A 24641-nucleotide genomic window follows, 5' to 3' on the forward strand; every position below is an offset into this window, starting at 1 on the left:
TATTCTTGGATTTTGATTGATCTTCCATGTTCTGTATATTATTTGGCATTCCTCAATAGTGTTTTTATTCATCTTCTCACTAAACAATCCTAATCTTTTCAGTCTCTCCTTGTGTGGAAGCCTTTCTATGCCTTTTATTGATTTGGTTGGCTGCCTCTATTCCTGTGGTGTGTGTGTTTTGTTTTTTTTTTTTAAGATGAACACAGTATTCCAGGTAGGATGTTCCATTGATTTATATGATAGCATGATATTATATTCATTGTTATTCACTGTCCCTTTTGTAATACTACCTAATATTTTGTTTGCTTTTCTGACCTCCACTATGCATCAGCCAGATGTTTTTCACTGAACAGTCCTCAGTGACTCCTAGATCTTTTTCCTGTGTGGTTATGCTTAATTTAGAACCCTTCAGTATGTGTGAATAGTTCACTGTGTTCTTCCCAATAATGCATTTGCTTTTTCATTGAGGTTTCATCTGTCATTATGTTGCACATTCACCTAGCTTGGTGATTAGGCCTCTTGGAGGTTCTTCACAGGTATCTCTAGTCTTGACTGACCAAAATAAATTTGAGTCATATGCAAACTTTGCGATCTCCCTTCTCACCCAGCTCACTAATAAATACAATACAAGCACCACAAGACCTTGTAGACTGAAGCACCTCATTGTTAATTTCTTTCCATGTTGAAAAGTGACCATGCAGTCCTACTGTTTTCTGTCTCTTAGCCAGTTTCTAAACTATCACAGAACTTTATTCCTCACTCAATGACTCTTTGGTGTCCTTAGTAGGTAATTAATAATAATAACAGCAGACTCTTGTGAGGGACTTTGTCAAAGACTGTTTGAAATCACAAATAAATAATCTTGACTAGTTCTCCTTTTCCCACTATTTTGTTGACTCCCTCAAGGAATTCAAATAGATTGGAGGGGTATGGTTCTCCTTTATCAAAGTCACTCTGGTTTGTCCCTGTCATGTGATGCTCATCTTGGTGTCACACAATTATATTTTTAACAGTTGTTTTAAGCAGTTTACCAGTACAGATGTAAGACCAACCACTCTGTAGTTTCCAGCATCACCTCTGCTGAGTTTTTGAAAGATATGGATAGCATCAGGTACACTCATGTCCTGCACCATATCAGATTTTAATGAGAGATTGCATCTTTTATCTAGTAGCTCAGCCACTTCATTCTTAAATTCGTTCTGCTGCTTGGACATACGCCATCCAGTCCTGATGACTTGTTACTGTTTAAATTATCCATTTGTTTCCACATCTTGTTTTTTTGATACCAAAGCCTCTGACAGTGCCCTGACTTTATTATCTTCAGAAAGTAGACCTGGGATAAGCATTTCCTCAACATCCTCTGCAGTGAAGACTGACCAAGCTTTGTCTGATCTAGGTCAGTATAAAACCCCCAGAGTTTTATATAGTTTCCACCTGTCAGCATAAGCCCACTTGGAACTCAGGTCCCAGAGTTACTCTTCAACTTGGCCCAAGTTTGGTGAAAGATTCACGCCCCTCCAGAAACCTAGTTTTCTGCTTAGTTATTAACATCTTTGCACAACTCTGCATATTCTCAGGTCCTGGACTGAGCAATCTCCTCTCCCCTCTGCCCTATGGATCTCTGTGGGATATTCTGCACTCTGTTGGTATCTGGGTTGTCCATGGAAATTCTATGCATGGAATGACTGCAGAATCTGCAGGGCGGGTCCTACATAACCAGTGAGAATCAAATGTAAGGATTTTGCCCTAATAATGTCCCCCACTCCTTTTCAATCTCGTGTTACAGATCAGAAAAGTTTTGGGAGCCACTTAAAGAAAGGGAGTTCTGAAATCCATTCAGGATTTGCCCTCCCATTGAGGAGGTCACAGAAGCCAGACTGAGATCCCATGCTGAAGAGAATCAGTGGGGCCCACTTGATAGGGCCCATAAGGAGTCCAGGGTTCCATTCCAGGCAGGGGCGGCTCTACAAATTTGGCCGCCCCAAGCAGTCATGCCCGGGAGGCGCCCCCGAGCCGCGGGAGCAGCGGACCTCCCACGGGCATGACTGCAGAGGGTCCGCTGGTCGCGCGGCTTGGCTGGACCTCCCGCAGCTGCGGGCGGTTCGCTGGTCCGGCGGCTCCGGTTGAGCTGCCGCAGTGATGCCTGCGAGAGGTCCACTGGAGCCGCCGGCCGAGCGTCCCCTCCGCAGTCATGCCTGCGGCAGGTCCGCTGCTCCCGGGGCTCCGGTGGACCTCCCGCAGGCATGACTGCGGCAGGACCGCCGGCCCAGCCTGCCGCCCCCCCCGGAAAGGGCCGCCCCAGGCGGGTGCTTGCCCCGCTGGGCTCTGGAGCCGGCCCTGATTCCAGGCTCACTAACCTTCTGTGAGACCTTGAGCAAATCCCTGCCTCTGTCTGTGCCTGTGTTGTGCTCACGTTCAAACTGAAGATAATTCTACTGATCTTCCTTTGTAAAGTGCTTATAGGAGTAAAGTATAATTAATGCTGAAGGAGACCTAGGGGTGAGAGTAGACAACCAGTTAGACATGAGTTGATTAGACATGTTGTTGTAGCTGTGCTGGTCCCAGGATTTTAGAGAGACAAGATGGGTGAGGTAATATCTTTTGTTGGACCAACTTCTGTTAGAAAGAGAGACAACCTTACCTCATGCACCTTCTCTCTCTAATGAGTTTACTGTGTGATATGGCTGTAAAAATGACATATCACACAGTATGATATGGACAGGATACGCAAAAGTATCACATCATGGGAGAGGGCGGTGGCATTGCTATTTATTTATATGGTGCCCACAAAGTCCTGCCTTTACAGACAGACCCCTCTCCTGTAAGGTCCCTACCCTTCAGGCCTGATTCTGTGAGTCTTACTCATCGTGAAAGCAGTCTTTATTCACTGAAGCCATCCTATTGCAGTCAATGGAGGCATTCCTGTGGATAAGGATTACTCCTAGGATGGAGGGCTCGCAGGCTCCTGCCCTATATGAACAATACATGGGCCCAAAGGGGAAGAGAGGCAGCATGCATCACGAGGCGTTTTGTCTGCCACTCGGAACCCTTGTCTGATTTGCCTTACTGCATTTAACCCTTGCCTGGCTACTCTTTGTTCTGAACCCTGTCCTGTCGGCTAGTCTTTGATCTTTAACCCTTTCCTTACTCTGTATTTCTTTCAACCCTTCCCCAATTCCCTGTGTATAACCTTTTACAGTTTTAAACTATATCTTATTGCTGCTAACCCTTCCCTGATTTCTGATTAGCTTGTTCCTGATACCTCTCCTCACACTGCTACCTCCCCAGAGGAGACCGCCTGTCTCTTTTGATCTTAAGTCGGGACTGTCAAATTTCCATCGAAACTGTTTTTTTGATGGAAAATTGGGCTTTGATTAAACTAAATGTTTCACCAAAAGTGCCTGCTTTCTGTGGAAAAATTTTGACTTTAAGTTAAAAACCCACCCCAAATCAGAAGAAAACTTGCAGTTTTAAATTTTTTGATTAAAATTTCAATTTCTGTCACTTTTCTGTGGGAAACTCTCCTCCCTCCCTCTCTTCCTGACCAGCTCTGTGAGAGGCCAGTGGGAAGGTGGCAGGTTACCCATCCTCCCAGCTGCCTCCCTGAGAGATTTTCTCCTCTGCCTCACGCTGCCACAACTCCTTCAAGTGAGCAGGGACATGAATACAGGGAAGGTGGAGGGGACGTTTTCATCCATCCCAAATTTCAAGTAGAGGGGGACACCTGTCCCCCCACCCCAAACTCTCAACCATGTAGACGTGGAAGTGGGGAGAAGGCATTGGGTGGAAGGGAGGACAATGGTGCATCCTGCTGCACTCCCCTCTCCAACCTGAACCGCCCCTTGACAGCTGAAGAGCAGTTCAGCGGTTCCTGACGGTTGGCTCTGTCCGCAGCTGGGAGCAGGGGAAGAGACGAGGCAGGTGCCCTTCTGCAGGCTGCCCACTTTCCCCTCCCAGAACTCCAAGGGGAAAGATGGGGGAGGGGAGAAAGAGGCTGGAGGGAGGGGAAGGAGGAAACTGGAGAGGGGGAGAGAGAGAGACTCCAGGGCAGAATATGGAAGCCAGAGAGAGTGGTGGAGGGGGAGTTTGATGGCAGGGAAAGGAGTGGGAATGGAAGGAATTTGAGGGGGAAGGAGAGAGCCAGATGGGTGGAGGGAGGTGGAATTTGAGGGAGGGCAGGGGAAGTCAGAGGAGAGCTGGGGCATGGGGAATTTGAGCAAGAAAAAAGAAGCCAGAGGAGGGCAAGAGGGAATTTGAGGGGTGTGTGCCAGGGGAGGGGCAGGGGGATCTTGTGAGGAGAGCGGGAGGGCAGCAGGAATTAAGGTCTGTAGAGTCAGCTTTGTGCCCCACTCTTCTCCCCCACCCAATTTTGGGCCCAAATGACTCCCCAACCTGTTACTAAAATTGGGAGGGGCAGTTCAGAGAAGATTTGCCTTGATGGTGTTAGGACACAGGGCTGCCTGGGGGGCGGGGGGGCAAGTGGGCAATTTGCCCAGGGCCCCGCAGGGGCCCCCACAAGAGTTTTTTGGGGCCCTTGGAGCGGGGTCCTTCACTTGCTTCAGGGGCCTCAGAAAACTCTTGTGGGGCCCAGGCCCCCAGAGCTTCTTCCGCTCCGGGTCTTTGGCCACAATTTGGCAGTGGGGGGTCCTTCCGCTCCGGGACCCACCGCCGAAGTGCCCTGAAGACCCGCGGCGGAGGGTCCTTCCGCCCCGGGACCTGCCACCAAAGTGGCGGGTCTTCGGCGGCAATTTGGCAGCGGGGGCCCCCCACCACCAAATACCCCAAGCCCCCTGAATCCTCTGGGCGGCCCTGTTAGGAAAGGCTGGGGCAGCTCCAGTGCCAGTGTAGGGGTGAGGTGTCTGTGGCCACCACCTTCTTCTACTTGCCATGGCAGCTGGAGGCATTTCCAGGCTGCCACTGTCAGAGGATTCTGGGGGACAGCACCCCTCTATGCACTAGGGTGTGAGCCCTCCCTCTGGGACACTGTGCTCCATTCTGTACCTCATCCCAGGCAAGCCTGCCAAACAGAGCAGGTCTAAGAGAGGAACAATGACATGTAGTGGGATGGAGGGACTGACCTCAGTAAAGCTGAGGCATTCACTATGTAAAGTGTGGTTAAGAGGTGACCGGCGTGTATGTGTATGGAGAGGGAGGTCTAGATGTCTCAGAGGTGTTGTTGCAGTCAAGGATGAGCCTGAATACACACAAACGAAGCACAGAAAATGGGGCCTCGGCAATGCGTTCAATGAGACGAGTGGTATCGGGACAAACTGGTGGGAATCACGAAGTTCTGTGGAGCGAAGCTGGATGCACGGGATGGTCACTGGCTGTACAAAGGGGGGTCCATAGTGCAGATCAGAGCACAGAATGTTCCAGAGAGACCTGGTCTCCCCTTGATGGGGTGAAGGAATCCAGACTGCCACAATGGGGAACGGGGATGCACAAGAGGGACCTACTGGCTGGGCCCTCTCAAGAGTCCATGATGAGCACCAGTGGGAGTTACATGCTCAAACTGATGCTAACAGGCTGGAGTCCTCAGGTGGAATTCAGCTGTACCACACACTCCCCTTCCCATGCCCATTCACCTCTGCTGGCCTTTGGGCATAGGCAGCAGGGCCAGCCGTTGCCCTGCCCTCACCCAAACCCTCTGGATGCTAGCACCAATGGGGACACTCAGAGGGAGCGGGGTTTGTGCTTCTTAGGGGGATTGTGAATGGACTCTGCAGGAGAATGCTAGAGGAGGGAAGGAGGGCTTCTCGCATCTTCCTCATCGCTGCCCATCTCGGTGGGGTAGGCCACAATCTGGCCCTAAGTGTGTAGCATATGAAAAACGGACGTTAATGAGCCTCTGTGCCTGTATTCATGAAGTGTTGTGATAGTTACAGTCCCTGATGCTTTTTACAAACAGCTGCACAGTAAGTGACCTTGTGGGAAATTAACGTAGTGTCCTTTCAAGTGCAGATTTTGCATCTCCTTTCACACCCTTCACATCTGCACTCAAACCTCCATCCACCTGAAATGGAACAGTGGGACATGCCAGCAAGCGGGTACCCCAGGCTGGGAAAAAAAGACAGGGGCATTTCGTTCCTGCACCCACAGTACCAGCTGCAGGGGATGCTGCTCAGCAGGGAAAGGGTGAAAGGAAAAGTAAGAAAGTGAAAGGGAAAGTAAGAAAAGTAGGTTCTTACATGAGAGGTGAAATGAATTCGGACCCTTTCTGAAATCGAATGGTTTCCAGCTAAAATCCCTTGCAACCAGTAGGTGTGAAACTGCTCCCTGAATTTGTTCTCCTCTCTTAATGAACTGGCCAATAACATGCGTTGTGTGACTTTGCTGTCACCAGCTGGCACTGTGGTTTCCTGAATCACCATGTTTATCTGCCTCTCCCTCTCCTGGCACTCCCAGCCATGGGACCAACACTCCCAACTCAAAAACTCCTAGAAGTAATCAATTGCAACATCACAGGGTGGATGTCATCACAGCAATGCTCTAAAAGACCCCGTGCTACCTTGGCTGCTCAGATCTACATAATCTGGAGGCAGATAAAGCCTCCACTAAACACTATCCACTTGGTTTGATGTAACTAGGTGCATGTTTTGCCTTCAAAATGTGTTTGGCCTGAGCCATGTCCTCAGCAATTGGATTGTGGGCTTGTTCATCCCCTTGTCATGGTTTCTGACTTGCATAGTGACTGTTTAAATCCACCTCTATAAAATGCCACCTTTGTTTCAGGTTGACGGGATTGCTGGCTACTGACATGCAGTAGCGTTAGATTGGACGGATAGCTGTGGAAACCTTGTGGCAATCACTGCTACTTCTACCTAGTCCTGCAGCTCTACTGTAACATGGTCTCATACCATAGGTGGCGCTCTTTGATATTGTTTCTAGATGACATTGTACATTTTTCCCCTCCCCCACCTCTGACCCTTTTGTTGTGTGTTCCCCCCACAGCATGCGATTGCCATCCCGTGGGTGCAGCTGGCAAAACCTGTAATCAAACCACAGGTCAATGTCCCTGTAAAGATGGTGTGACTGGCATCACGTGCAATCGATGTGCCAAAGGCTACCAGCAAAGCCGATCTCCCATTGCCCCTTGCATAAGTACGTGGACCACTCTTTTTGAAGTCTGTAGCATAGTGGAATTAACCTTTTAAAAAAAACAACAGCAACTCAGCCACTGAGACCTGAATGGGTCGAATGGTTACTAACACCAGATTTTATATGCTCAATTACCAGTGTTTAATTGAAAACACATTTGTGAACTCCTAGTTGGACAGATTGCATGTACTGTGTGCATCTATGCTGTAGATATATGCACAGATTACATGCATCTCATTTGCCACAGTGGTTAGTTTATGTGAGTGCAGTTTAAAACCCACTTAATCAAACAGCTGGGTACTTTTTAAAAGGGCTTGATTTTTGCTTTGCAAACACTTCTTTAATGCAATGGGTGTCCTGAGTGTTTATTTCCTTTGAGATGTCACCACAATCCTGGTTCCTATGGCAAATTGCTATGATGTTTTTCTTTCCTGGCCTTGTATTGTCAAGGTCCTTCAACTGAAACCAGCAGATTGCCAGGGTTCATTATTAACAGTTGCTGTCATCCTAAAAGCATATCGAAAGCAGCTGAGCGCTCTACAAGCACGCACACCCAGACTGTTAAATGGGACTGTACGCTCACATGATCCAGCCAGAAATGTGGAACATTTGACTTTTTTATGTCTTTTAAAGTTTTTATTAATCTTCTGATTTAAAATACACTTTAAAAACAACAACAGCAACAAGCACCAGGCTGCAACCTCCAAAGTTTCCTCCCTTTGTAAAATGCCAGCTCCCCCCTTTTATATCCCCTTAAGAACCAGCCTTAGGGAGATCCACATCTGCACAGCCAGCCAGAGTGTGTTCTATGTCTCAGTCAAATGCTAACCCCTAATCTCTTCAATTGAACCATTCGCTGTGCTGCCTGTTGTCTTTGCTGTTGTTGGATAACTTTGTCCGCCCGTGATGTGTGTGTGGTTGTTTCAGTCCCTCTTTCTCTACTTCTGTTAAAGAAACCAAATGACAAAATTCTAACAGTTAAAATCAAAACAAAACCAAATCACAGTAGTCTCGGAAAGCAGGAGGGGCAGTAGACAGCAGCCTTCCTTGCCTATGCTAACTTCCTGGTGTTAAGACAAAAAGGAAGATGAAGGTTGAAAGAATCAAGTCTTTATCAGAGACCATGGGTCTATTTCAGCATTGTCCATTCCCAAGGACTGCCTGAGATGATGACTGTTTCTAAGTATGGAGAGATACCCCTTCTCCGCTTTTATTACTGAATCAAGCATGCATTCCATGGTGGGTTTTGGTCATTTGAGATTCATTCTTTCCCATGTTGCAATGGGACAGCAGGAGCCAAAAGCAGATGCTTGTTTCCCAAGATGCCATAATCTTGACACCCCACTGTGCTTTGCAATGGATATGTGCAAAGGTTTATCACTACCATCCCCAACAGCCATGGTAAATCAGAGGGTAAGTTGCTCCTTGCATCACCTCCCCTGGGTTGTATTGCACTAAATAAAGACAGACACAGAATTTCAATGTGATCAAAGTGAGCACAATGAGGAGCATGTTCATGCTGACTCATGGGATCAGCCTGCGAGACAGTCATGTTGCTGGAGTATCAGCCTGCTAGAATGCTAAGGTGCTCTCTAGTGGCTGGATGTCTGGCTTTGCATACTGCTGGCATTTTAAAGAACATGCAGGCACTCTGCTCTGCCTTTGACAGAAAACGTGATGGTGTCTGCAGGCTTTTAAGCACTTCCCTGATTAGTTCCACAGGAGATTTTTTTCGTTATTACTGGATTTTAATTCTTTTCATTGTAAAATATTGTTTTAAGGAACCCACACATTTTGGGGGTACAATTTGAATAATTTCAGAACTGAGGACTGGTTACAAATCCTGTTCCTATATGTATATATTGTCACGACAATTTATGAACCAGTGAATATTCTTTATAATGATGATCATCGAGAGGAAGGTATATTTTACTTGCCCATCAGTGAAAATTACTTGCCCCAGGGCATGAGGACAACTATAATTTTGCAGGTCCGATATATCATGAAATACACATATGCCAAATATATGCAGCCAAAAGTGTTAAAACTTATATAAATTCTGCTCACTATGATCTCTAATTTTTTTCAAGCAATAGCACAGTTTCATCCTTAGAAAATGTCAACCAACATAATAGATATTTTTAATGCAGAGCAATGGTTTTTGTACTAAGCATCTTTTTCATGACACAGACAGGGAGGGAGCCGGTAAAGTTTGTCTAGAACAGGTTCCTCCATCTGTCTTTAACTTTCTGATTCAACTCTCTGATTTACCATTGCCTATATTTTCCCCATTCAAAATCCAGTAGACTTCCATCTTTCATAAAATTCACAGCCCATGTAAGGAACAGGAATACACTTATGGCCAAATATCCGACACACATACATTTGTATGGTTTATACTGATTTCAGAGGGAGCCACACAAGTTAAGAAGAGAAGGATTTCAAGCATTAGTATGTATGCTATTTTCCTCTGGTTAAATTCTGCTCTCAGATTCACATGGAGGATTTCGACTCATATTCTGTTCTCTTACCGGGATTTTCACATATGAACAGAAATCCCGGCACTTTTCTCTAAATATGCAACCGTTTTCATTCCATGTGCACTGAGGGAAGAATAGATCATCTCACTGCACTTAGGATCATATCCTGCACTCCAGCCTATTGACATCGCTGTGTTCAGTTAGACTTGGGCATGCAGATCCAGGGCATTATTGGGCCTCAAATGTGTATCAAAATACATAATATCCTGTGACTAGGAAATTAAAGCAGGGAACATTTCATTAGCAATAGAGGTATTTGTATTTCCTTTGAGGTGTGAGATAAAATGTCTGTCCCACCAAGGAGATACAATAGGGTTCATACATGACACATGGCATAGCCTACTGCGCTGGAAAGAAATGATTTGCAAAGATCACTTCCTGAAACATGCATCCGCACAACAACTAAGCAGAAGAAGCAAACATTAGCATCATTCTCTCTTTCCGTTTGTTTGACATAGCCTAGAATACAGTTAAAACTGGCTGCTTTAGCCCCAGGCCATATCTTGAATTTTTCTTATTTATTTAAAAAAATAAACAGATGAACTCCCAGTTCCTATATTACACCCACCTGGGCAACACAAGCAATTGTCAACCTGGGGCAGGTTCTGTATCCCAAAAGAGCACCATTGGCTCTCGAGTGTAACCCTTTGCTTTCTCACTGTGACACATGTAAGACTGCAAACAACTCCCATGCAGATGGAGTTAGTACAAGCAAGTGGGATGTGTGCATAGCCCAATCTTATCTGGAGCCTGAAATAATGCCCCCCCTCTTTTTTTTTTAATCCTTTCTCTTCCCTTCCTGTTTCTTTTTCTCCTGCACAGAGATTCCTGTTGCTCCACCCACCACTGCGGCCAGCAGCACAGAAGAACCTGCAGGTATGTTATTTTCCTTTCTTTTTTAATCCACTCCACTGATGGGTGCACGGATGGAAAATACCTTTTCAGTGCAGAGGAGGGAGGCTTCCTGAATAGACAAGCAAGAGTGAAAGCCATTTTGGGGAGGAAGGCAGGGGAAATGGGAGGTTATCGCTCCACACGTACCCCCGTGGTTCTGTTACCTATACTGAGATAAACTAATACCAATTAAAGGCCAAGACGTGCTTGCAGAGAGAAGCTCCAAAATGCCTGTGCAGGTGGTCGCTTCCGGGACCCTGCATCATGTGGCTGCACAGATAGAAACACAGAGAGACTTTTCGGAGGAGGCACATGGTGACTGCATTGACTGGGTTTGTGTGTATATGACGTTCTAGTCTGGGGTTGCCCAGAGTGGGCCTGGAACTGAAACACCACGGCCAGACTGAGATAAGGACTAGAAGCCAAGCTTCACCTGCGTGGTTACAAATCTTCTCTTGTCTAGTGACACTGAGGCTAAAAATGGCTCCATGGCACCACAGTGCCCGGCTCAATTGTTCTTCATCAGCAGGGCGAAAGCGATTGTCTTTTGCTTGCCCCAAACGCTTGGGCAAGCCAGGATGGCACTTTCCTTCCTTACAGCCGATTGAGCCAGGGCGTGTAGGGGAGGGGTTCCCTCCACCATCAAAGAGAAGCTGGGCTAGGTTTGGGGCAGAGATTGAGTGCAATGTGCTGGCTTGGGGTGGTGGGGGCGTGGATAGATGTGCATGCACTTGCACCACTGCCTTACACCCAACACTAGTAAAAGCAGGAGGATAATCACGGTAGGAGTCTGAGCTTTAAAGCACGATCGTCTGGTTTCTAGCCCCTCTGTTGCAATGGAGTTCCAAGGGGCCATGGGATAACCATGGAATATTTAGGTGGCTGTGGATTTGTTATAATGTCCAGATTGACAGCCTCAGTACAACGTCCCAGATCCAGGATAAACCCGGGTCTTTCTGAAAAAGCCCAGGCACCTCATGACATACGAACCCTCTTATTTTCCCATTCACGCTCCTTCTCCTTGCACGAGAAACAAATACTTTTATACTGTGCAGATGTCGGTGCTGAAGACCCCAGAGCCGATTCTCCTCTCACTCACACCAGCTTTACACCAGTGCAATCCCACTGACTACAATGGAGTTACTCCTGATTAATACCAGCGTATGTCATAGAAGAATGCCCACCCCTCACCCCGGCTCCCATGTCACAAAGTGATTTGCCAGAGATTTATATATAGTTTCCTTGAGGCCTAACATGTCTCAACAGGCAATTACAATGCAAGCAAGAGGCCCCCAGGAAAGTGGACATGGTAACTGATGATGTCCAAAGGCTTGTAGATTCCTGCAGTATTTGAACAGAACTGTCTCTGTGTGGGACTTCGGGAGCAGAGGTTGTTTGCTTTTGTCCCAGCAGTGTAGGAGGATTCATAAATTAGGGATTTTGTACTAAAAGTGATGGATGTCACCTTGACTTGAACTCGGAGTCCCTCACACTGTTCGGTGGCAGGACTTTTCACCCAGTGAACTTTCAGGCCAGTCACATTGCTCCGTACTTAGTAGTAACCCTTTCCACGACAGGGACACCTGGAAAGCGAAAGGGTGAAGGCTTTAGTTTGCAGTGTCATGGAAAGTTGAAGCCCACTCAATGTTTTCTTTAGCACTGGCGTTTAATCCTTTGCTCTCTTCCTCCTGTGTCACTCAGTCACAGCAGCAGCAACCCTGCATTTCAACTTGTCTTGTCGGGTTGATTGGTGGCCCAGATTAAAGAGGGGAAATCTGTTGCTCAGGGCAAGAAATATTTGAGGTCCTGGAGTCTGTAACTCTCATCTGTGCCTCATGAAGACTGTTCACTGAACTGCAGTCTCCATGGCCCAGGTACGAAGTGTGAATCTGTGCAAAAACAAACTCCTCCCAAACTGTATGTCCCTTAACCTGAGTTTGGTATTGAGAGCTTGAATTGACATTAGGTCAGTTTGTTAGCTGTTGTCTTTTAATGTTAGCAAATTTGTACATGTGATGACAGGAGATTCATGAGTGTTTCAGCAACAAATAAAGCAGTGGTAACAAGGATTAGCAACAGAAGCAGCCGTGCATAATTGGAACAACTAAGTTGAAAATGCTGGATGTTTGGGTCTTTGTTACACATTTCACAACCACGAATCTAAACCTTCCTTGTTACAGCTCCAGCTTGTTTTCTCTTGTCTTATCATCTTTCACTGAGAAGAACTATTGCTCCCTTTGGTCCTTAGGCTGTCATGGTGAACCTCTGAGCAATTATCTTCTCAGACTCTCAGAGTTCCTCCAGAAGTTTATATTGTAAGGGTAGGTCTATACTCACCGTCCGGGTCAACGCGGTGAGTTCGACTTCTCGGAGTTCGAACTATCGCGTCTAATCAAGATGCGATAGTTCGAACTCCCCGCACGCTCTGGTCGATTCCGGAACACCACCACCGCGAACGGCAGTGGCGGAGTCGACCTTGGAGCCGCGGAGTTCGACCCTGCCATGTCTGGACGGGTAAGTCAGTCGAACTAGGGTACTTCGAGTTCAGCTACGCTATTTGCGTAGCTGAACTTGCGTACCCTAGTTCGACCCCCCCCCTTAGTGTAGACTAGGCCTAAGCTTTTCATTGTCTTTGCTACTTTGTTATGAGTTTCTTCCAGTTTGCAAACACCCCATTCTTATGCAAAGTCCCCAATACTAAACATGCTTCCCTGACTAAAGCCTCTCACTGATACTGACATGAGGTAATAATTCCTTCCTAGGGACCTGGCTATTCTCAGTGGAAATGCATGTGTAGCCTTTTATTTTATTTAAAGCAAATTTTTGTACTGGGGTATTACACCACCGTGGGTTCAGCTCTGGTGGCTACAGTTTCAAGCTTAGCAAAGTGAAAGTCACCTCTGCGACTTGCTTCAGATGTAGAGTCTCTAGGAGCACACAAAGTCCAAGGGTAGTGACCACACATTATAGGATTATAGAAGTACAAGGTGGATCAGTAGTTAGAAGAGATAATTAGGTTTTTGGTATATAAGTAAGTAGGACTGAAACACAAGGCCTATAGGCTGAGGCCTGTAAGATTTTAGCTTAGCCATACTAGGCTATAGAGTTAAGAAATGCTTGACATATGTAAATGACCAAAGAATGACCCTATGCTACCAATTTATGGGAAAACATGTACCAGTGGGTGATATTGCAAAAAATTAACTCCCATGGCCTTACCAAGGTTTCTGACCGTGATAAAATGGACTGGATTCAGAATAAGGATAAGAGAGCTGTATCTTACACTGGCATATCTCTTTGTAATGTGTTTGTTTTCGAAGTTTAACCAATAACTGTGGCAGTGGTTTCAGACAATCTATATTGACAGAAAGAAAGCAACTTGGGACTGATCACCGATAACCATCCTCCGATTCAGCACTGGTGAGAAAGTGAACATCACAAATGGAGAGGAGATGAATAAGACGTACGATGCCATTTATTTGTTTAGCTGTCCAGATGAAAAGCATCTGGTTATCCCTTCGCCCCCAGTAGTGTGCTATGAAATACTGGAGGAAAATGACCCTTTCTAGGACCTTTGAAATGTTGTACAATTTTTAATCTGTTCAAGTGTAAAGATTAAAAGGCAGCTGCTGTCTGATAGCTGCCAGACCATCTAGATGCATCCAGGCAGAGTGCATCTGCTTGTGTTGTTGAGTGTTCCAGATACAACTGAGCAGAGCACACCTGCTGAGCTGCTAATCATTGCAGGTGCATATAGGTGGAGCAGGCTTGCTGGGCTGCTGCTAAATGAATCATACATCCCAAGGCAAAACACACCAACCAAAGCTACCAAATACATAAGGAACTTCCATGGGCAGCACAACTGCTGTGCTGCTGAATGCATAATATCAGGTGTATCCAAAAACTCTAATGATTTCCATGGGATGCTAATGAGTGACAGCAGTGCAACAGGTGCCAGGGGGAACAGGATCTAAAGGACTAATCTGGAAATATGCTTGTGACAATCTGGTTGGAATGCTAAGGGAAATGTTGTCCCATTGCTCTCCCTTGACAAAAAAGCAAATTGCCAAAGGAACTAAACCCAAAGCCCTCACTGGTGCTGTAAATTAAGACTCCTTTGGGATGTGATACATATCATGAAGGTGCTGAGGGACATCTCGGCTGTTCTTGAAATGTGTGGGAATGTACAATAACCCAGTCTCAATCTGGGGGGCCCCAAAAGGTCTCAGATTAAGAGGAGTACGTAAGTGTACGTCAATGGGCAGCGAAGGGGCTAATCCTGACAGTATGCCAGTGGGGGTTTGATAGCGAGTCCATTAGGAGATTCCACAGACTGCAGTTTGTAGTAACACCGAGTCGGCTCCATCAGAGAATGGTAAATTCGAGCATAAGGTCTGGCTCAGACCCGGGTAGAGAAAGGCAGATGGAATATTAAATTTGATGCTCACAGGGTCTGGTTATCATGGGGTGACTCACAGATGGAGCTAGCATGCTATCTCGAGGCCAGGGAATACTGTGTTTTTTATGTCATGCCTCGGGGCCCTCTCACAAGCCCTTCCCAATACACTGCAGTGTGATCAGTGTCAAACCAAAACACTGGTGCGTGTATCAAAGGCCATGCCGATGAATATGGACATTCTGTAGCCGAGGAGATGCAGATGTGGACTCTCATGGCTACTCCTCTGCCCAGCTTGGTTTGGGGTGCCTCTCCAAAGAGAGCTCTGTTAATGGTACTGATTGCCGGCATAAACCATGGTGATGGTGACAGTGTCAGTGCATAGGGCTAATGGATAACCCCTGAGCTGCTTTGTGCATGGATCTCGGGAGGCCGTTTTGCTGGGTTGAGAGTGCTGGAGGCTCACGTCCTTCCCCAGCCCCTGGCAGCAATGATACAAGCTTGTCCCACCCCAATATTCCACTGCCCCCTCTTCCCCACCGATGTACCACAGCCCCGCCCTGGGTTCAGGGGCTGAGAGGGCGATTCAGTCTGCACGGGTCCCCAGTATTTGCCCTGAATTACCGAGACAGTCAGTTAGTGCCCAATGTCATGATGCATTTGGTACCATGGACACTCGCTCTCTCGGAACTGGACTTACACCAACAATTCATTTCACATGCTTATCTGAGCAGCCAGCAGATCAGCTGGGCAGGTCCCACCCGGTTGCCTGAGTTGTGTCCAAAGCGTCTCTTGGCCTGATTCTGATCTCCCTTTGGCTTTGCAATGATGTTACCTTCTTGGCTTCAGTGGAGTAGCTCTGAATTTACACTGGTGTAAATGAGAGCAGATTCAGGCCCTAAAACTGAAAGTGAGCTACACAGATCAACACATATGTTACAAAACCGGTTGGGTTGGGTGGTATTTTGTTGCAGCTGGTTCATGTGACCGTCCCCAGCATCGCTCATCAGGGCTGCTGGGAACACATGCAGCAATGGCTTGGGGTGCTGAAAGGGCCTGGATTCTGCAAGTCTTTGTGTGGTGTGCAGAAGCTAGCTGAAGGTGGAGGGTGAGAGGAGGCTATGCTCAGGCATGAGTTATAGTATGCAAGGTTCAGCCTGATGCTGAGCTGTGATAAGTGTATAGCAAGAGCAAAGGCTAACAGAAAGCATGAAGGGCAAAGAACGGGTGTATCTGAGACGACACTGGCCATAGGATGATCATCTTGCTGCTGAGGTGCTTAGCAATGCTCTCCCCATTCAGGCCCCATTCCTGCTCCGAGGCTGGAGTAACCCGGTTCCAACGAAGCAGCACACATTAGTGCAGGCTCTCAGACTTTTACCTATGCCCAAATACATGCCACACTCCATACCTGTGCTGGACAGGCTCAAGCTTAAGGTGCTATATACCAGTATGTTGAATTTGTTGCTGATGCATTGTTGTCCTCTGGTGTCAGTGCCTTGTCGTGGCGGGGCAGCTTGTGTGCTCTAACGATCCTCAGAGCCTGTGTCGGTGGGGGCTTTTTCTCCTGGCAGGTTCAACCATGCTGATTTGGTCTGTGGGGGAGGGGCCAGACAAAACAGACACCTTGGTCCTCCAGGTTGGGGGTTAGGCACAGAGCTAACAACTCTGTCCCGTAAAAAACAAAATATGTTTCAGAAGGAGCGGCGGAGAGATCGACCATTACTGTGCGTGATGACCCATATGACTGCCAGTAGTGACAGCCGAAAGGAAGCCATTGGTATGAAGACTGAAATGCTCAACATCAAGACAAAACCCAAACTTGGTTTTTGGAATGTACGGACAATGTATGAAACAGGAAAGCTAGATCAGGTCACTACAGAGATGAGACGCTACAGCTTACACATCCTGGGTGTCAGCGATAGCAGATGGACAGGATCAGTGAGATTAACAACAGCCTTCAGAGAAACTTTTCTGTATTCTGGACAGGATGATGGACAACACCATGAGGGTGTTGCCAGCCTTTGGTCGAAAGCGGTGGAGTGGTCTCTGCTGATGATGGATGTCCATTCAAGCAGGCTTATGAGAGCCAGACTGAAAGGGAAATATAATAATATTACCCTGATTCAGCGCTATGCTCTGACAAATGACAGTGAGGAAGACACAAAGGACAAATTTGACCATACATTACAGGCGGGGTTAGAGAGAGTACCATGCCACGACCTAACTATCGTCATGGGAGACCTGAATGCCAAGGTCGGTAAGGCCAACACAAACAATGACAGAGCAATGGGAAGACATGGGTGTGGCACCATGAATGAAAACGGAGAGAGCCTTGTGATTTCTTCAATATGAATGACCTAGTCTTCATCGGAACCCTATTTCAACATTGTGAAATTCACAAGCTGGCATTGTGTTCTCCAAATGTCAGAGATAAGAACCAGATTGACCATATGATGATCAATGGCAAATGGCAATGCTCACTGACAGATGTGAAAGTGAGAAGGGGAGCAGATGCTGCAGCGACCACCACCTTGTGACAGCCTCCATCAAGCTAAAACAGAGAAGTGTGGGTCCACCAAACAAGGGCCATAGACGTTATCACGTTGACAAGCTAAAGTCCCCTGAAATACAGAAGGCCTTCGTTCTGTGTTTAAACAACAGGTTTCAGGCACTTGAAGACCTTGATAAAGGTGAGGGGAATGGAGATGAGATCAACAAGAAGTGGGACAAAGTAACAACAATCTATAAATAGAACAGTGAAGCCTGTCTAGGTTACAGGCAGAAGAGAAGAAAGGAGTGGATTACATCCCGCCCATGGAATGCCATAGAAATCAGATGAGCCCTGAAGAAAAAAGTTTTAGACGCAAAATCCCAGAAGCTAAAGGACAAATATCACAAGTGGTTTAGCAAGGCACACCAGGAGGTCAAACGTCTTGTGAGAGCAGACAAAAGACATTATATTGATAATCTGGCAACACGGCTTATCAGTGGTAAACAACAGACACCTACAAACACTCTCATCAGGGACAAACAAAGCCACTTACTGACAACAGAAAAAGAACAAGAAATGCGCTAGACAGAGCACTTCAAAGAATTGCTGAACAGGAAGCCACCTAAAGAGGAAGCAAACATCCGGGAAGCAGAAGAAGATCTTGATATTAACACAGACACACCAACTAAGGAAAAGACCGTTCAAGCCCTCGAATCCTTAAAAAATGGGAAAGCTCCTAGCAAGGATAACTGGAATGCAGAATTGTTCAAGGTAAATCCTCAGTTAACAGCATCTATCCTGGCCCCTCTATTTACAGCAGTCTGGGAAAGGGAAAAAGTGCCAGATGAGTGGACCAATGGGGCTATAGTGAAGATATCAAAGAAAGGGACTCTCAGTGATTGGTATCACACTTTTATCTGTGCCAAGCAAGGTATTGTGTAAGATCATAGTCCAGTGTATATCAGAGACAGTTGATAGCATTCTCAGAAAAGAGCAAGCCAGTTTTCGGAAAGGGCGTGGATGCACAGACCAGATCTTCACTCTACGAAACATAATAGAAGAATGATTAGAATGGCAACAGCAATCCTATATAACTTCATAGCCTTTGAGAAGGCTTTTGATAGTATTCACAGGACCAGCCTATGGCACTTTCTGCAGGCATATGGAATCCCTCTCCATACAATCAACATCATCAAAAGTTTCTATTCCAACTTTAAATCCAGTGTTTGATCACAGTGAGCTCAGTTTTGAAGTCAAACAGGAGTATGTCAAGGGTATGTCATATCTGCAATTCTCTTCAACATTGCGATCAACTGGGTAATGCAGCGTACAACAGAAGACATGCCAAGAGGCATTAAATGGACACTCTTCTCATCCCTTGAAGACCTGGACTTCACAGATGATCTCGCTCTCCTATCACATCCCAACACCATATACAAGAAAAAACAACTCAACTCAATGCATTCAGCCAGCAAATTGGACTGAAAATCAACTGCAATAAGACAGATATCATGCCCTTTAATATTGCCTCACCACCACTGGTACGGAGAGAGGATTATGTTTTCTCACCAATGTTGAAACGTTCACATAATTGGGCAGCAGCAGCAGCCAGGAGGCTGGAACAAACCAGGACATCCAGAACAGAATCAGTAAAGCCAGGAACACCTTCAGGAGCTTAAATACAGTCTGGAAATCATCAAAATACAACACCAAAATCAAACTCAAGATTTATCAGAGCTGCGTACTTTTATAGTACAGAATGCTGGGGAATGAGAAAGTATGACATGTCCAAATTGTCTTCATTCCATATAACTTGCCTCAGAAAAATCCTCTGTATCTTTTGGCCCAGAACAATCTCAAACCAAGACCAATTCACACAGTCCAGCCAAGAAGATATGAGCACCATCATTACCAGGAGGCACGTGCTTCAGATGGAAACTGATTCCATCACCAGAATAGCAATAAGATGGACACCGGAAGGCAAGCGAAAATGAAGTCACCTGAAAACAACCTAGAGAAGAGCTGTGGAAACTGAGCTGAAAAACCTGGGGCACAGCTGGGGAACCATTGAAAGACTTGCCAGAAACGGACAGGAGTGGAGGAGTTTTGTCACTGCCCTAACCACCAGAGGCGTAATGGGAACATGATGATGATGATGAGCATTGCACAAGGAACTGGTTCAGTCCAGGTCTCTATGTTTAGATTGCCTGCAGTCTGTTCCAATACATTCCTCATCGGTCACCTCACCCGTTAGCTTGTCTCTAAACATGATCCTTAGCCTAGGGATTACTTGCAAGCACCTTAAAGCCCAAGGATTTGGTATCAGAAATTCAAATTATTCAGTTAGTTTTGATTGGACATCCAGGTCACCTGGTGTCTCTTTGTCCTCTGATTGGATGAGTGTAACTCTTGGAATTGGGTCTCTGCTGCAAATATTTGTCTTTATGAGTCCAAAATTTGCTTTCTGCAAATGTTCACTCCCTCCTTCATGGCCATTCTTCCTGCCAGTAAACTCAACCTCTCAAATATTCACAGGGAGTGAATGCAAAGGGGACACACATACAGCCCCAATGAATCCAGGCGGGGTGGATATTTCTTGCTGTCTTTGCCAGTCTCTGTCAGACAGCACTCCAATTTAAAGAGACACAATAGACAGCCCACCCAGTTTTTCCCTACCGGTGTTTCAGGTGACTACGCAGTGCTGAGTGTCTGCGGGTGACATGCCTCCCCAATCCGAGTACTGAATTCAAAGTCAGGAGAAAATCAGAGAGAAATAGCTCTTTTTGAAAAGTCAAGAGCCAGCTGCAATGACCTGGCCAAATTCCAGCTAGAGTAATTGTATCTGACTATCCGAAATTCCTCTTGCCACATTGCTAGGATACAGTATTCTTCACACCCTGCCCTGAGTTGTTCCACAGTGGCAAGGTGAGGGAGGTAATATCTTTTACTGGTCCAATTTCTGTGGTGAAAGAGACAAGCTTTCGACCAACAGAAGTTGGTCTCTTGGTGTAAATTCTGCGGGAGGGCACCAGTGGCAAGACTGCCTGCTCCCATGCCTCCTGAAAGGTGTGTGTAGAGGAGAATCATCCTGCAGCACAGATTGGTGCACCAGCCAGGATGAATTGAACCCAGAGCCTCAAAACACTGAACATTTAAAGCCCTCTATCCGTGCTCATCACCCCTATTAGCATTGCTGTGCAGTGACACAGCTGCAATGCTTAATTTGCGCCAGGGCTTGCCAGGGCTGAATCTGGCACCTCCGAACTTGGGAGTGCATAGCCCCGGCACCTCTGGGCTTCCTGCATCAGTTTGGAAAGTTAAAAAATTGCTTGAGCCCTGGCACCTCTTTCGTTACAAATTAAGCACCGCACAGCTGCCCTGTTTAGCCTGCATTTCAGTGACAGGAGAAGTGATCCTTGTGTATAACACTCTGAGGGATTTTGAAATGAAAGGTCCCATGGTAATATAGCTGAGCATTTGTTATTACTCATTGTTTCACTGGTGTCCACAGTGTCATTATCCAGTGCCTGTAGCCATGTGCCTCTTGCACAGAGAGATGGATCTAGCTACAGTTTATTTTGTGATCTGCTTCTTACTTTTCTGAGCTTTAATACATTTTTTTTTAAATCTAGATTTGGGCAAAACACTTAAAGTTAAGCACCTGCTTAGGTACTTTGATTGAGGGCTAAAGCAGGAAAGGAAATTCTTGTTTTCAGACTGCTAGAAGAGAGTTACAAACAGACTGAAGAGCAAACCAAGAATCCCAGCAATCTGGGAACTATGAAAAACGACTCAGCGGTGTCATTTGGATTCCTGTATTGTTTAAAATTAGGATTTCCTCGTTCCCCTGCCTGGATCAGTTACAATGGAACAATCCATCTTTTCAGAAACTGATCATAGCACGAGGCGCCCTCTCTTTAAAAGCACAAAGAAGGTTCAGCCAAATTGAGCAATCTGATTGACCGGGTATGCCAGAGCGCCTGATGATAATTCTTTTTATAACAATTTTTATTGGATTTTTTAAGCACCACTTCAGCTGGGGAGCTTGAACCTCCCATATTTTTGTTCCTTCCGTTTCATTATCTGGCCAACGTGTCAGACGGCTCTGGATCTCGGCGCCGTTTAGATTCCACCGCTGCACACATCCTCCGAGGCAGCCTGCTGAAATCCGCAGCATTTCCTAGACAATCTGTAAGTCAGCGTCTCTGCAGGCTGCTGCTCCAGGAGAAGTAGCCAGGGTTCCTGTGGTACGGCCACAAAGGCTGTGCAGCTTGAAATCCAGAGAGAAATCTAGGGGGAGGTTTTGTGAAACCAGCTCCTGGAAAGATGCTCCCTTTAACTTGGTTTGTAGCTAAGACTGGCAGAAAGTGGCTTCCTAGCCAACAACTGAATTAGTGTCTCTAAGGAGCGAAGACTTAAGGAGCCTAACAACCGAAGGCTGAGGGAGATAGGATTGCTCTCTCTAAATACATCAGAGGGATAAATACCAGGGAGTGGGAGAAGTTATTTAAGTTAACAGCCAGTGTTGGCACAAGAACAAATGGGTATAAACTGGCCATCAAGTCTTCAAGTATAGGCTTGAAATTAGGCGAAGGTTTCTAACCATTGGAGGAGTGAAGTCCTGGAACAGCCTCTCAAGGGAAGCAGTGGGGGCAAAAAGCCTAACTGGCTTCAGGACTGAGCTTCATAAGTTTATGGAGGGGCTGGTCTGACGAGGTTGCTGACAGTGGCATGCAGCGCATCCCTGACTGCTATTTGCAAAGATGGGACAGTCAGCAATGGGACGCTGGGGGGGGACGGCTCTGAGTTACTACAGTGTATTCTTTCCCAAGTGTCTTCCGGGGTGGGCTTGCCCACACACCATATTTGAGATTGCGAAGGAATCCCCCCCCCCCCCCAGTCAGATTGGCAGAGAGGCACTAGGGGTTTCCATCTTCCTCTGCAGCATGGGGCACGGGTCACTTACTGGTTTGAACTAGAGCAAATGGTGGATTCACTGTGCTTTGAAGCCTTTAAATCAAGATTCGAGGACTTCAGTAACCCCGCCAGAGGTTAGGGGTCTGTTACAGGAGTGGATGGGTGAGGCTGTGTGGCCTGCAATATGCAAGAGGTCAGACTAGAGGATCACAATGGTCCCTTCTGGCCTTAAAGTCTCTGAGGATCTAAGTTACAGTTGGGCTAGTCTCAAAAGAGTCAAATTCAGCTCTGGTGTAAGTTGGCAAAACAAGATTGACTTCAGTACGGTTGCAGAATGTTCTGGTTGTCCCTAACCGTTCTGGATTAGTTTGGTAAAGCAGCTCAAATTCCACTGCTTGTATGAACTGTGTCCACACTCTTACACCCTCTAGGGTCTGCTGCACAGGCCAGGATAGCTGGAGATTTTGGTGGCTGCCTGTTGCTAGCCAGCACAGAAATGAGCACAACCTTTCCTGGCATCCCGTCCTATCTGCAACATGGAAGGTCCAGACAGCGGCACAGTAAAGGAGAAAAACAATGGCGGGGTGGAGGAAGTTTTACAAACCTGGAGCGAAGCTGCCAGTTAGTTCTTCTGTTATCTGAATCTGGCCCAGATTGGCCTGGAAACAATTATCTTAGGTGGATGATTTCAACTAGTAAGTTTACCTAAAGAAATAAATACAGGTGATTTGGGGTCATATGCAACCTTGAATGACTTCCCCCTGGAAATAGATCTAGCAAATTCCACGTCTAGATCTGAACTTTCCCAAAAGGTGATTAGATCCAGGGTTTGGGTTTGTCCCTCTGATTTCCTACCGGTAAGGAAGAGGTGGGATTTATAGCTGTGAATACCAAAGACACTCTTTACTGAGGCTCCTGAACACAGACAGACCCTGTGGATCTCTGACTGTCTTGCAAGCTGTGCTGCCTGCATAGGGTCTTCCGAAATCCTGGCCTAGACTCATCAGCCACGGAAAGCTCTATGCAGCTGTTAGAGAAATAGAAGCCAGCTACAAAGTTAGGCTCCAGATCCAAACGTTCCCTCTGTTTGGGGGGGATCCAATATGGAGATTGAATCAGGCCCAGCTGGAGTTCCTGTAGTGTGCAGGCAGGATTGATATCTTCCGGCATCAGCTCCTGAGATGTGAGGCGGGCAGCTGCTTTCTGTGTTGGAACAATTTGAAATAGATTCGAGGGGAGGAAAAAAATAAACCCCTGCAAGCTGTGAGAGCCTTTCGAGACTGTTCCTATTGCTAAGCCTCAGTTGGAAAAAAACACAAACACAGGCTATGGCTCCAGTCTGGGCAACAGAAACTTTATAAGAAACATTAGAAAACATTCATTTAAAAACATAATTTCTCCAGGAGGGAAAACTCTCTTTCCAGCTCATGTGCTGAGCTGGTCCACCCAGCAGCCTTATCGTGCTTTTGTATTTGTCCTTAAAGTGACTCCAAAATAAAGATCAATGCAGGACTCTGATACAGGAGTTGCCAGTTGGCAAGGACGGGCAGAGTATGGGAGCCACAGGCTCGATACTGCATGGTGCTGAGCACCAACTCCCACTGACTTCTGTGACAGCTGAGGAGGGTTAGCACTTCTCGAGAGGGGCTCTGCACACCATAGGATTGGACCCCTCATATTAATCCAGGGGCTCAGATCACTTTCTGATGTACTTGGGAAAGCATAGGCAGCATTCCCCTAGCCAGGCAGATACCCACTTTACACTACAGTTTCGGTCTCTGCCTGCAAAACTGCTTCTCCGAACCTCTTGCGTCTGTAAGTTTCAGCTGGAGCTGACATTGCTGGTACTTCCTGCCTGCAGTGGGACCAGGAAAACAAGAGAAACAGCCTTTCTCATGGTGTTCTAGCACCCCAGCCTCTGGGTCTGGCCAGGACCAGGAAGCCTGAAAGAAATACTGTGCAAAAGGAAGACATCAGTAGCATCAAGTGACTAAACCTAAACTAAATAAATCAACAAATAACTAACATGCCAGGTTCCAGTCTGGGTGAAGGGTCAGAGGAGGTTAATTTCATCTGCCCATTCTCCATTGCAAATCAGCATTGCAGAGACATACCAGCCACCGTTGCTCCCAAACAATCCAGAATGGTAAGAGAGATTAGGGGGCTTCCACAGGAAGCCAACAGTGTTCTCCACCTGCGCAGATGTACATGCCCTCTGGCCAGGAAGGCTCTATGGCAGAAAGTTAAATGGAGGTTTCCATAGTGTTGAGCACAGCTTAATGGGGAGCGTATCTTACAGCAA

General features: G+C 46.6%; 1 protein-coding gene across 2 annotated transcripts in view; it reads left to right on the plus strand.

The window, feature by feature from the left end:
- NTN1 (netrin 1) overlaps nucleotides 1-24641 on the plus strand; it is a 208264-nt gene that overhangs the window by 112666 nt on the left and 70957 nt on the right. The window contains exons 4-5 of one of the 2 annotated variants that reach the window (XM_044983245.1): nucleotides 6952-7101; nucleotides 10461-10514. In XM_044983245.1, coding sequence (XP_044839180.1) covers nucleotides 6952-7101; nucleotides 10461-10514 — 204 coding nt within the window. The remainder of the gene's footprint in view (nucleotides 1-6951; nucleotides 7102-10460; nucleotides 10515-24641) is intronic. The other variant, XM_044983246.1, reaches the window with a different exon arrangement.

This window comes from Mauremys mutica, chromosome 12, assembly GCF_020497125.1.
Source record: "Mauremys mutica isolate MM-2020 ecotype Southern chromosome 12, ASM2049712v1, whole genome shotgun sequence".
Lineage (NCBI taxonomy): Eukaryota > Metazoa > Chordata > Testudines > Geoemydidae > Mauremys > Mauremys mutica.